Source organism: Sebastes umbrosus, chromosome 13, assembly GCF_015220745.1.
Source record: "Sebastes umbrosus isolate fSebUmb1 chromosome 13, fSebUmb1.pri, whole genome shotgun sequence".
Taxonomy (NCBI): domain Eukaryota; kingdom Metazoa; phylum Chordata; class Actinopteri; order Perciformes; family Sebastidae; genus Sebastes; species Sebastes umbrosus.
In genome coordinates, this window is record NC_051281.1 from 3,229,685 (window position 1) to 3,244,898 (window position 15,214).

General features: G+C 40.9%; 1 protein-coding gene across 1 annotated transcript in view; it reads right to left on the reverse strand.

The window, feature by feature from the left end:
- Positions 1 to 6,883, reverse strand: part of man1a2 (mannosidase, alpha, class 1A, member 2) — a 162,435-nt gene extending 155,552 nt beyond the window's left edge. The window contains exons 1-2 of the mRNA XM_037789840.1: positions 6,516 to 6,883; positions 1,064 to 1,602 (exon numbers count right to left, since the gene is read on the reverse strand). Coding sequence (XP_037645768.1) covers positions 1,064 to 1,377 — 314 coding nt within the window. The 5' untranslated portion in view covers positions 1,378 to 1,602; positions 6,516 to 6,883. The remainder of the gene's footprint in view (positions 1 to 1,063; positions 1,603 to 6,515) is intronic.
- Positions 6,884 to 15,214: the final 8,331 nt, after the last annotated feature.

Here is a 15,214-nt window from a genome sequence, read left to right on the forward strand (position 1 = left end):
GATAAAAAGAGGTTGGACAAACCAAACAACAAAATGTAAACGCTGCAGCCAAAATTCACCAACATTTGGCTCGTGGCGGGCAGTAATTTCCGAGCCTGTTTAAGCAGTTACTAAAGCTTTTCAAACAGTCTGTGTGTTCTAGCTCATCAAGTTCAACCGTGCTTGCCCGTGGGACAATACGAGAATACTTTGGCCAAGGTGATCAAATTTCTGTTGAACAAGAACTTAAACAATTACACCCAATGGAAACACAATGGGTGGGAGTATTCAGAGCAACAGCAGCTGCACAAAAGGTAAAAAAAAAACACCTGTGCTGACGGGTATCTAAACGTTCAAGAGACAGTGCACCACTCTACAACCTCCGCAACACCCCGGGGTGTCACAACAGGCTGCTGAAGAAGTGATGAGTGTCAGTACACCTGCTTTCATCGCCTAGAGGAATATATCTGAGTGTGATGTAACTGGGGAAAAGAACCAAAAATAAACCTAGTAATTAAATAGTTAATCCTTTCTAAGAAAAAAAAATAATCTCTTAAAATGTGACGGGGCAGTATTAGGGCCACATTGAGGGGGGGAAAAAATGGAGATTTCGAGAATGAAGTAATAAAATTACGAGAAAAAAGAGGTAATTTAATGAGAATAAAGCCATACTATTTTAAGAAAAAAAAGAGTTGTAATATTACGAGAAAATAGTCATAACTTTACGAGAAAAAAAGTAATTTCCTCCGCCACAAAACAGGCCATTTCCCCATCAGGTCCGTGTGGTTCTTTCTTTGGAATAAACACAGTTCCTTGCACAACCTTTTCAAGGTCCTGATACTTATGATAATGTGGTGTTGATGTGCCAAAAGATTAAGTATTTTGTTATTTGTGAGATGCTCCATGTTCCTCATTTTCACACAGCTGCTCTATTTCCCCTCTAAAATAACACGTAAAATTACTACTTCATAATATTATGACTTTATTCTCAACATGTCGGATTTATGTTTTTTTCCTCAATGTGGTCCTCATACTCCGTCGTAGTATCACATACCAGATAATATAAAAAACACTTGGTCCTTACCTGTGTCTGTGCTCGTCATGTCCTCCCTGTCCATGTATGACCACCTGTCCAGAAGCGTGTTTCCCCTCCTTGGGCGAGTCAATATGAGGGATGAGCACATCCTCCAAGCCCAGGTCAAAGCGCTTGTGCTTGGAATTGTCCGGGAGGAAGAAGAAGGCCCCGAAGCATAAGGTGATGAAGGCACTGAGGATGAGGAGGAGGATGAACTTCTCGGAGAGCCTCAACGTAGCCCTGTGGTGCGGGAAGGAGGAGGCGCCCGGCGACAGAGTGGGTATCCTGCGGCCCGACAGCGGCAGGAGAGCCGGCGTCGTCATGTTTTGATTGTTGACTTGAACTTAGCTTGGGGAGGGGGTTGGGGTTGGGGGTGGAGGGGGCAGGGCTAGGTGGGTTTACAAGTGCCACAGGTGTTGTTGTAGCAGCATGCACGAGCTGGTCGACTTTATTATCTCATCCCTGCTTTGATAAGTCCAGAAACCAAAAAGGGCCGAGGTCCCTCAGTGAAGGAGTGACTGGCCAGCAGGAAAACGGTCATGACGATTCTGAAAAAAGGGACATTACAGGCAAAGAGTTAGCGTTGAATGACGAGATGGCGAGTTACCATTATGTCTAAGAAATCCATTTATAGCGTAGTAGTTACTAGAGACTTGCCACCATTTTAGAAAGATCAGGGGTCTCATTTATAAAACAGAGCGTGGAATCAACACTAAACGTTGCCGTTGGCGATATGATGCAAAACTAAATGTGTGAGAGGCATCATTATACAGTACGCATAATGATGCCTCTCTCACATTTAATTTATACAATCTGGCTTCAATTCCCCATCTACGTCGCCAATTTCACCTGCTTCAATAATGTGCGTACGCATGGGTCAGAGTTTCCGTACAGGTGCACACATTCTCCCATCAAGTTTGTTTTTGTAGATCACAATTTTTGCGTGGGAAGTGGCATGCGCACTAGGGATACACCGATACCGAATCGGATATCGGGCCGATACGGATTCAAATAGCTGGATCAGGTACCGATCTATTCAATTCAATGTTATGTTTTTATACTATATACCTTATTTACTGGAATTTAATTTATTTTATTTAATCCAGTTGCTGCATTAAAAAATGTAATTCCTGTTAATTTTGAAGATTTCTTACCAAGTTGCTGGTGTACGATTTATTATTTTAAATATAAAGAACAATTAAATACATTTATATCTATTTATTGGTCACATCAGCCCAGGTATTGCGATCGTTATCGGGACTGAAAAAGTCGGACCGGTGCATCCCTATCAACTAAAGCGTAGTAGTTACCAAAGACTTGCCACAATTTTTTAAAAATCTGATGTTTTCCTTTCATTTTAACCACCCTACTTCAACACAGTCACTACTGTGTTATGTCAGAATAGAGGAGATGATACCCCTTTATACGCTTTCCTTTAGTTGTCATGTCTCCACCTTGACAGCATGTCCCTTGTAACCACTACTATCATCACACCAAACCGCTCTCTGCGACAGGCTAACAGCACTGAATTACGATCAAAACATGTAGTGTGACAAATCAAGAATGTGTCGAGTGATATAGCTGAAACATTAGAGCGATAAACAATCCTCTCACATGCTATATGGTGACTTTAATAACATGTCATCTCAAAAAATAAATCTCTCACACAGAGACACAAAACCAGGGTCTGACGTTAACCTTTTTCCTCACCTGCCACGTCGGCAGGTCACTGAACATTTCTACCGGCCACTCAATTTTTTTGTCTGCCACTTCTGAAATCTAGGTAGAACGCTTTAAAATTGTAAACACTGAGTCACCGTAGAATTATGGAATATATCATGTAACTTTAATCCATGACTATATTTCATTTAGGCTTTAGAGTTGCTTTTTAAAAAAAAGATTTCTTAATATAAGGAAAATCTGTCTGCCATGGTTTTAATTTTTTTATTTATTTAACCTTTATTTAAGCAGGTAGTACTCATTGTGATTAAGAATCTCTTTTGCAAGACAGACCTGGCCAAGACAGCAGCATTTAAACATACATTAAAGTTTCAGACGCCACAACACAAAACAAATGCAAAATAAATACATAGCATAATATCATACAAAACACATTAAAATCAAGTGTTTGAAAACAACGTTAAAGTGAAAATATTCAGAAACACAAACAGCTCCCGATTGACTCTGCTTCTACGTCTTTCATTAATGTTTTAAATTCATCAAAAGTAATCAGATTTCCCAGTTTCAACTTAGCTTGCAGTGTATTGTATGGTGGCAGGTGACCTGGAATTTTTACCTGCCACAACCAACATTTACCCTGTATTTGGCAGGTGCTAATTTCATTCCCTGCACAAAACACAAAAATGACATTTTTTCCAGAAGCTTAAGGTATCAAGAAGAGCAATATTATCTATGACCACCATCACTACCTTCACTTCAACTGCGCATCCCTAACATTGCAGAATAAACCCAGCTTCTCTATTTTTCCTTTCATTGCATTGCAGAGCAGCTTTGCTATCAGACATGATAAAATAACAAGAGATGAAAAGCAACACATCACCGATCCTCTTTGCACACACACACAGGAGTCGACCAGAATGACAATTCACAGTTGTGTGGCAACAGAGAGAGAGAGAGAGAGAGAGAGAGAGAGAGAGGACATGCAAGCTAAATAACACTGCATGCACGTAACGGTATCTTGTGCACATCTAAACTCCTCAACCCTCACAGCACATAACACACCCTGGATGTGGCTTTATATCAAAAAAGGTGCAGGACATATTATGCAGAAAGACATGCTAATATGAAGGATGGATGCATGCAAAATGAAGCCAAATAGCCCCTTTAAACACCAACACAAGTTAAATAACACTGTATGCACATAACGGTATCTTGTGCTGTATTACATCTCAACTCTTCAATCCTCACTGCACATAAATACACCCATGTTGCTTTATATCAACATATTGTGCAGAAAGAGATGCTAATATGAAGGATGGATGGATGCAAAATGATGCCAAATAGCCCCTTAAAACAGCAACACAAGCTAAATAACACTGCATGCACATAACGGTATCTTGTATTACAACTCCTCAATCCTCACAGCACATAATACACCCATATATGTGGCTTTATATCAAAATAGGTGCAGAGGGCTATATTGTGCAGAAAGACATGCTAATATGAAGGATGGATGGATGCAAAATGATGCCAAATAGCCCCTTTAAACACCAACACAAGCTAAATAACACTGCATGCACATAACAGTATCTTGTGCACATCCCATCTCCTCAATCCTCAATCCTCACTGCACATATACACCCATATATGTGGCTTTATATCTACATATTGTGCAGAAAGAGATGATAATATGAAGGATGGATGCATGCAAAATGAAGCCAAATAGCCCCTTTAAACACCAACACAAGTTAAATAACACTGTATGCACATAACGGTATCTTGTTCTGTATTACATCTCAACTCTTCAATCCTCACTGCACATAAATACACCCATGTGGCTTTATATCAACATATTGTGCAGAAAGACATGCTCATATGAAGGATGGATGGATGCAAAATGATGCCAAATAGCCCCTTTAAAACAGCAACACAAGCTAAATAACACTGCATGCACATAACGGTATCTTGTATTACAACTCCTCAATCCTCACAGCACATAATACACCAATATATGTGGCTTTATATCAAAATAGGTGCAGAGGGCTATATTGTGCAGAAAGACATGCTAATATGAAGGAGGGATGAATGCAAAATGATGCCAAATAGCCCCTTTAAACACCAACACAAGCTAAATAACACTGCATGCACATAACAGTATCTTGTGCACATCCCATCTCCTCAATCCTCAATCCTCACTGCACATATACACCCATATATGTGGCTTTATATCTACATATTGTGCAGAAAGAGATGATAATATGAAGGATGGATGCATGCAAAATGAAGCCAAATAGCCCCTTTAAACAGCAACACAAGTTAAATAACACTGTATGCACATAACGGTATCTTGTTCTGTATTACATCTCAACTCTTCAATCCTCACTGCACATAAATACACCCATGTGGCTTTATATCAACATATTGTGCAGAAAGACATGCTAATATGAAGGATGGATTGATGCAAAATGATGCCAAATAGCCCTTTAAAACAGCAACACAAGCTAAATAACACTGCATGCACATAACAGTATCTTGTGCACATCCCATCTCCTCAATCCTCAATCCTCACTGCATATATACACCCATATATGTGGCTTTATATCTACATATTGTGCAGAAAGAGATGATAATATGAAGGATGGATGGATGCAAAATGAAGCCAAATAGCCCCTTTAAACACCAACACAAGTTAAATAACACTGTATGCACATAACGGTATCTTGTTCTGTATTACATCTCAACTCTTCAATCCTCACTGCACATAAATACACCCATGTGGCTTTATATCAACATATTGTGCAGAAAGACATGCTAATATGAAGGATGGATGGATGCAAAATGATGCCAAATAGCCCTTTAAAACAGCAACACAAGCTAAATAACACTGCATGCACATAACAGTATCTTGTGCACATCCCATCTCCTCAATCCTCAATCCTCACTGCACATATACACCCATATATGTGGCTTTATATCTACATATTGTGCAGAAAGAGATGATAATATGAAGGATGGATGGATGCAAAATGATGCCAAATAGCCCTTTAAAACAGCAACACAAGCTAAATAACACTGCATGCACATAACAGTATCTTGTGCACATCCCATCTCCTCAATCCTCAATCCTCACTGCACATATACACCCATATATGTGGCTTTATATCTACATATTGTGCAGAAAGAGATGATAATATGAAGGATGGATGGATGCAAAATGATGCCAAATAGCCCTTTAAAACAGCAACACAAGCTAAATAACACTGCATGCACATAACAGTATCTTGTGCACATCCCATCTCCTCAACTCCTCAATCCTCACACCACATATGTGGCTTTCTATCATAAAGGTGCAGGACATATTGTGCAGAAAGACATGGATGCATGCAAAATGATGCAACATAATCAGGTATATATTAATGCACTAAAGGCTTTTTAACATGATGTTTTTAATGTGGTAGTTTTCCATCTGTATGTCTCTGCGTGTCCACACCAGAATACCAAGTTCATCCTCACAGAGCCAGTCTGTCTGTCTCTGATACAACAAAATGCTACATAGCAAGCTAACAAGCAGCTAATGGAGGCTTGCAGAGAAAACACGAACAATAAACTACCAGAGGATGAATAAATACTCAAACATGCATGTTTCTGTTTGCTGATATTGAAGGTTAAAAGCTATATATGTGGTAGAGACTGTGGTCTTTCATTATAGCCTGTAGCTGTCTGGTTAAAGGATGCTAATGTTAGCAGAGAGGAGCTGCTGTCTGAGCTGCTGCTGCATCACCTTTTCTCATTTGCTCGGTGAATACCGAGGCCAGTCGTCGGGATTCCCGGTGTGAGAGGTTGTCTCCGTAGCCGCAGCAGGTGTCCTCATAGTCTCCTGGCTCCGGTTGGACCGTTATCCCCGGTTGAAGCAGCTTCTTCAGAGCCACAGAGGAGCGGTATGAAGCAGCAGCTCCGCGGACGATGAGAGGATGTTGATGAGAGAGTCCGCTCTGAAGGACTGCAGCGACGGACTGACTGAGAGGCTGCAGGAGGACTGATCTGAGGATCCAGCATCAACTACTCATCCTGACACAGTTAGGGACCGTCTGACAATTATGTTAGGAAGAATTACTGTATTATTATGGTTTATTATAAGAATGTCACACCCTAACCTGCTGTAGGATGAACTCCCTTTGAATGAGTGGTGATCATTTATAATGCTGTAATGATGCTGTGCAGACTAGTGATGGGAATTCAGGCTCTTTTTAGTGAGCCGGTTCATTTGGCTGAGCTCACCAAGAAGAGAAGAGCCGGCTCCCAAACGGCTCTTCCTTTTACTTCACTTCTGCCTTTTATAATTCAGCTAAATTTAGCGATGTTTTGACCTATGATTAGTAATTCTGCACATATATCACTTAAATTATTCAATATAATTATACTAAACCTTACAATTTCCAGAATACCGTAATTTTACATGCCGCTTCGTTTCCGACCATCACTCATCTTGTCTGCTATTCGTGCACCGCACCACACTGCACCACACCGCAACGCACCGCAACGCACCGCACCTCATTGCACCGCAACGCACCTCAGCGCACCGCACCGCATCGCACCGCAACGCACCACACCGCACCGCACCACACCTCAGCGCAACGCACCTCATCGCACCGCAACGCACCTCAGCGCACCGCAGCGCAGCGCAGCGCAGCGCATCGCACCGCACCGCACCTCAGCGCACCGCACCTCACCGCACCGCAACGCACCTCATCGCACCGCAACGCACCTCGGCGCAACGCACCTCAGCGCACCGCAGCGCAGCGCAGCGCACCGCACCACACCGCATCGCATCGCACCGCATTTGTGACATCACAAATGGACAGAAATCCTAACGGCTTGTTTCAAATGCACAGTTTCTCCCTAGTGGTGGAGGAAGTATTCAGAAAGTACTCACTGCAAAATTACTCTGTTGCAAATGCATTGCATTGAAAATGCTACTTAAGTAAAGGTATGCAAGCATAATAAGGAAAATATAGGCTACTTAACGTATTAAAAGTGAAAGCACTCAATGCATAAAAATGTACCCTGTGACTGTTCATTAGCTTATCAAGTACTACAGTAATAACACACTTTCAAAAATACTCTGTTGATAGTAAAAGTCCTGCATTGAAAGTGTTACTTAAGTAAAAGTATACAAGTATACAAGTATGAATGTATGCATTTTCCCTGATTATACTTGCATACTTTTACTTAAGTATGCAAGTAAAAGTATGCAAGTATTTTCCCTAATTATACTTGCATACTTTTACTTGCATACTTGCATGCTGTTGCTGCTGCTGCTGCTGCTCGCTGATCCAGCATCAACTACTCATCCTGCCCGAGTTAGGGACCGTCTGACAATTCCGTTAGAAGAAGAATTACTGTATTATTATAGTTTATTATAAGAATGTCACACCCTAACCTGCTGTAGGACCAACTGTACCTCCCCTTGAATTAGTTAAGATTATTTATAAGTCTAGTCAAATTTATTTCTATAGCACATTTAAAACAACATGAGCTGACCAAAGTGCTTTACAGACATAGGCAGAATAAAAACAGAATAAAAACAGGTCAACAGAGCAGACAGCAAAATCTCTAACATCCACAGACAGAGACCAAGATAAAATCCAGGAGTAAAAGACTGTTATAATGAGCATTATAAAATGCCAATTAGTAATCACAATTCAAGCACAATCAAAAGCCAAAGAAAAGAGGTGGGTCTTGAGCTGTGCTTTGAAAGACTCTGTAGAGGGAATAATGTATAATGCTGTAATGCTGCTTTTGCATGCAAATGATGTAGCCCTCCCTAGTGGTGGAGGAGGTATTCAGATCCTTTACTTAAGTAAAAGTACTAATACCACACTAAAAATACTCTTGCAAAAGTCCAGCATTGAAAATGTAGTAAAAGTATGCAAGTATAATCAGGAAAATGCCCTTAAAGTATTAAAAGTAAAAGCACTCAATGCATAAATATGAGACCTGTGACTGTTCATTAAATTATTAAGTACTACAGTAATACCACATTGTAAAAATACTCTGTTGCATTCTTAAATCACTATTAATAATTTATAATGCTGGAATGATGCTGTGCATATATTAACTTAATTTGCTCAAATTATGCACCCCTTATGTAGGAGTGGAGGAAGTATTCAGATCCTTTACTTAGGTAAAAGTACTCACTGCAGGATTACGCTTTTGCAAATGCATTGCATTGAAAATGCTACTTAAGTAAAGGTTTGTAAGTATAATAAAGAAAATATAGGCTGCTTAACGTATAAAGTGAAAGGACTCAATACATAAAAATGTCCCCTGTGACTGTTCATTAGATTATCAAGTACTACAGTAATAACACACTTTCAAAAATACTCTGTTGCAAAAGTCCTAAAGTATGCAAATATGCAAGTATACATGTATGCATTTTCCCTGATTATACTTGCATACTTTTACTTAAGTATACAAGTATGCAAGTAAAAGTATGCAAGTATTTTCCCTAATTATACTTGCATACTTTTACTTGCATACTTGCATGCTGCTGCTGTTGATGAGAGACGGACTGACTGAGAGGCTGCAGGCTGCTGCTGCTCGCTGATCCAGCATCAACTACTCATCCTGCCCGAGTTAGGGACCGTCTAACAATTCCGTTAGAAGAAGAATTACTGTATTATTATGGTTTATAAAAAAAAAATGTCACACCCTAACCTGCTGTAGGATCAACTGTACCTCCCCTTTTGATAGTTTAACAGTATTTATATAGAACTTAAACCTGCTTTATAATATAAAAGACATGAAAATCTCATTCAGGATTCAGTGTTTTCAGGGCACCAGGGACTAAAAGCCAAAATATCTTGACTGCTGCTTTGATTATTATTATTTTTTTTGTCGTACCCCTTTAAGTTCTAATATTTTTGTTAAGTCACTCCATTTGTAAGAATCATATTTATCAAGTCCAGAATAGAGTGCTGCATATGACGTATTTTTTTGTAGGCCAACCCGTAAGTTAGCATTGCCCTGTCAAAGAGTATACAAAGAGACGAAACTCAAGTGTTTTTTTGACAACAGCCGCTGCCACCATTTTGGACTGAAAACGCTTATTATATTTATACGATTGAAAATTACCGAAGTTGCCCTTTAACCTTTACATCAAATACACCCTAAGTGAAGGCTTAAGCACCAAGCTGAAGACATGCATATATTGTATCACTACAGTCAAGTACAGACATAAGTGACTTGCATAAATCCGTAAGCAAAAGAATAATAATCAGACAAATAACCAGATGAACTAAAACAAGAAAATGAGACATCAGAGAGAGATTCAGCTGATGTCTTAGTCATGTTTTGGCAGCTTCACTAAGTGCAGCAGCAGCGCCCTGCTGTATTCACTACAGAGCCTGAATATATACATCATAAATGGTTGCTGCACAAAATTGAAAAATCTTATCAAATGCACTCTCCTTTATCAAATGCAGCCTGAGCCGTGCTGCCCAGAAGGACACAGTTGATCATATATCAGTCCCCCGGTGTCTGCAGAGACCTTCCTTTCCTTTTCTTGGCACTGATGACGAGTACTCCATCTTCTGTTTTAGCAGAGACACACCGCTGAATGTGAGACAGGTGTCACTTTGCTTTCAGGAGCGTTTCTTCAACTCTCAGAGCAGTTTTCCTCTTCGCTCCCCCCCGGCCAACACTCCCAGCCAAAAGCTCGCTCGGCTTTCTCCGCAAGTGAAGGGTGTAATTTGTTAGAAACCTCAACGATGACACTTCTCCTGCTGCTGAATGGCTGGCTTTCCTGTGGTGTTACTTGGGCGAGGGCCACGAACCTGGCTGAACCACAAAACTCTCAAAGACACGCCACCGACAAAGGTGACCACGATTTGTTCCACAGCGTTGAGTCTTAGAGCACCAAACTTCCGTCTCTCACTCCGGTAGAACGAGTGTGTGCAGCACAAAGCGACCACATAAACATACAACCCACCATTTCAACATAAGTACATATTATACAGAGATGGATGATTGAGAGCATGAGAAGGTCTGCAGGCCTTAGGCAGAGTTGAGTGGGTGTGTAAGAAAAGCAAATGTACTGTTGTAACACCACTGTGGTGATCTTTGAACAGTTTTCAAAGGGATTATTTCTTTGGTAGAAAGTAATTCTAGTGAAAACTAGATTATCCAGAGGAGCTGGAACACTTTCTGGAAAGAGATGTTGCTGTTGCAGTAAGCCATGCTAGCATCGTGGCTCTGGGAATGGCAGCGTTGATCAATCGACCACTTTGGTCTAGACCATAGACTGTATATAAGAAGCGGATGTAGTCACTGTGATGTCACCCATTGGTTTGTGGACTGCCATTTTGAAGCCTCAAGATCGGCATTTTGGTCGTCACCATCTTGGATTTTTGCAACCAAAAGTGACACGAGAGGATGGAGCTAAGTACAGTTCTGGGTGACCAAAATGTCACAATTAACTTCCATGAACTGAAAACACGGACAACTCCCAGACCGGGCAACGCCGTGGTAGCAACCTGTCAATCACAAGGTAGCCCTGCCCTAAAGCATCCCCTGCTTTATGGTCTATCTGTCTCTAAATAGAACCATAATTTACTAAATGAACATCATGCTGTATTGAAGAAGACTTGAAACTAGAGATTGAGACCATAAACTCATGTTTACAATGTAAACGTTTGTTACGTAAGAAAGTCTGTGAAGGGCGGTTGCTATTTATTTATGGTAGTTATATTATTGCGTTACGTTGTTGAGTTACGTTGTTGCGTTACGTTGCTGCGTTACGATGCTGCGTTACGTTGCTGCATTACCTTGTTGCGTTACCTTGTTGCGTTACCTTGTTGCGTTACCTTGTTGCGTTACCTTGTTGCGTTATTATTTCTCAATCTTAACAAATGAGACCATAACTCATGGAGGATTGTATTTCTTCTCCTTTGTCTTTCACAGTGAGCGCTCCATATTGAAGTAGAGCTTAGCAGGCAGTTAGTCGGTACTGTGACACTGTCAGCCCACATACAAAAGTGAGCTTTTCTCTGAGGTAATCTATCCACGTATAAAGTTCAACCATAAAGACAGTCCTAGAGTTTTTGCTGAGTGTGGAGACAGCCAGCCAGCCGAGTCCATCAGCTGGTCCTTGAGCTGCCACCGGCTGCAGCCTTCCTCTCAGCACCAACAGCATGACCGCCGGGACGTATGATTTACAGGACACCCCTCAGCAAGTGAATTAGCGGCAGTGCTGCGGCGTGCAGTGTCGTAATCACTGTGAAGTCCTCCCGTCGGAGCGGCATCATCACTATGAGTCACGCCGGTTGGGTGTGATGCCAGCGCCGGTGTGGGTGCAAAGGAGACACCACACACAAAAAAAAAAACCAAAAGAGCTGAGCAGACACAAAAAAGCTGACAGCTCCCAAATCACGGCCAAGTTTTCAGAGAAGGAGGGTGTGTGGTGTCCTTTGCTTCAATGCATCTTTGATCATCGTTGTCAGAGGGATGGATTGCTGGACTGGGAAAGGATTTATCGCACATTTCACACCCACAAGGAACAATGCTGCAAAGACAAAACACTCATTCTTCACCTTTTTGTGGAAAGGAGGGAGAATCAGCAGAAAACAAAACAAAAAGGGGACACAAAATCTTTACAGGAGGCCTCGGCGTGACACCAGATGCTGTATTTCAGCTGGTAAACACAACCACCAAAAAGCCGGCCCGTCCTTCAGCTCCCTGCTTGACAGGATCACACGGTGAATTATGACACGAATGACGCGCCGCGCCTAGAGAACCTGAGGGAAGCCGGCTGTCAGAGCACGGGCAAGGTCAACTGCAACCTCGGGCTCTGGTGGGCAGCAGCATTGGTATGCGCGTCCATAGAGGAAATGTGTGTGAAGTGTCAATCCCACGCTCTGGCGGCGATAACTGCATATAGTGCTGAGACGGGGGGCTCTATACGACACACTCCTGATTTTTGACATTCCAGTTAATGGTGCGACGCAGCGCCAAGAGCAGTGGTCACGACTCCCTGCAGGCAGCGTGGCATGATGGGTAGATAAACACAGCTCTGTGCAGTAGCGTATGGATACTTACCTATCTAACAAATGATACAGAGAGATGATCCCGTCTCAGTCACTGTGGGACAGATAACGCCAAAGCTCTAATCAATTTTAGGTTTAACTGAAATAAAGATTCCTAGTTTCTTGTTAAGGGGAGACACCCCAGACAAAAACATATTTTTCTCATACACCGGTCAATTTTGAGATTTTGCACTATTTTGCTTCCCTAACATGTCTTCTTCCAGGCTGGTATCATACAACGTTTGTAGGAGGAGGTGGGGGTGGACGGATGGGTCTAAAAATACCAGACTTTCACCCAGGAGACCGGCGTTCGTGTCCCTCGTGAAACCAGAAGTCAGCGTTGATTAATTTGTAACGCAAGTTATGTACTTAAGTAACGCCACTCCCTGAGTTATTTTAAGCTAAATCACAATCTTTTCCTAAACCTAACTAAGTAGCTTTCTTGCCTAAACCTAAGTAAGTTGTTTCCTGCAAAGACGGAAGTTTATTTTGAAATGACTGTATGTATGTAACGAGCGTAATTGACACGTGTTGCTGGACATTCGTAGGAAAACGAAAGAAAAAGGAGGAATAAGTTTTCCGTAAGATATCATACAATGTATGATGTATGAGAATATGTGTCTTCTTTCAGACTGGTTGAAAAGAAAACATCCAAAATACACATTTAGGTGTTTATTTGCGTCTGTAGATTTCTCCTAAATTCACCAAAATTTTGCATTAGAGAACGCCTCATTTGTATATTTAAACATAACATTTCAGAAAACTTGTAATACAAAAAATAATTATCTTAATGTAAATAATCAACTGGGGAAGTTTCATGGTGATATGTATTAGTCATTTTTTTTCAACCCTATTCACCTGTAGTATCTCCCTTTCATGGGTTTCATGGAATCGTTATCACACTTTTGAGTGAAGTATTGAATTATAATTTTGTGTGCCTGAACTATTGCATTAAATGGAAAATGATTGATGTCTTGTGCATGATTTTGTACACATGCCCTTTAATATTATTTCATAAATATTTGGGAAAACTTCACTAGAATTCAAAATAAAGTTCAGAAGTCTCTAAAAGTGCCAAAATTATTATACATCAACACTAGCTTGATGAAGAGAAACTTGTACATTTGCTGTAATGCTGCAATTTTGTAAACGCGGTGACTTCAACAACATGCAAAAGTAAATTGTACCTTCATACCAGCCATCATTTTTCAGTTGATAGCAGCAACATTTAGCAATAAAACTACTCAAATACAATCTGTGCAGATCAGACACCCCAAAGTGACTCAAAAACACACCCTGAAATAATAAAAAAAGAGGAAAAAATGAAGGTGTCATGCAGAGATTCAGGTGAGCTAGGTATAAGAAACCAAAACATATAAATGAATAAAACGAATTCAGTAGCAAAAACATCCTCTTTTCCCAGTTTCCCTCCGGTCTGTTTATAGGTATCTGTCTTTGATCTACAATATATTGATCCGTCTAAATCATCACACACAGCTCCTCTTATTGCATCACTGTGTTTTATCAGGTCTGTTGTTGGTTTCTGCTCCGAGGCGGGTTGTGATCAATCACTCCTGTTGCACCACAGCTCTCTATTGGAAAACGATACATATCCATTTGAAAACACATCCTCACCCATAATATCACCTTTCCAATATCTTTAAAATGTAGCGGAACCAGAGTGAGATAAGGTTATCATGTTGTCAGTGATGTATGGCTTCATAGGCTGCTAAAGGTGGAAGGACAAATTACACTTAATCTCATTAGACTCAGTAACTTTCTGGAGTTGCTTTTTGTAAGTTTACTTTGCATTCAATTAAATATTTAAACTCACTTTATTTTGCAGACTCTCCATATTTTGTGATGCAGCCAGCCAGAAGTAAATTAACATTTTATCATATTTTGCAAGTTTTTCTTGCAGGAAACAGATGTTACATTAAACGGTCAAACTTATTACGTCTGGCGGGGATAATGCGTTTGTTCAGTCGTGTGTCAGTGTGTGTATCAGTCCGTCTGTCCGCAGCTAATCTCTCATACTGCTGAACCCATCTGCATTAGGAACGGTGTTGATATCCTCTTTGTAACGCTGCACGTTTAAGATTCTTTTGGTTACGTTTTAAACCCTCCACGGTTTGGCACCTTTTATATATTTCTGATCTTTTCATCCTCTAATTTGTGTACCAAGACTCCTCAGGTCTGGCAACAAAATGCTGCTAAAAGCTCCACAGTCAAGGCTCAGGACAAAGGCGGGCGGGCGGTGAGTGTTTTAGCTTTAGAAAGCATCTTTGCTTGTTTCACGTAGCTGTAATCTTTTTATAATGGTGGATGTTCTTCGTACTGCTCCGTCGGCAGTGTGTTGGTGAACTTAAAAGACAGCAGCAGCTCCAAACAAACAAGC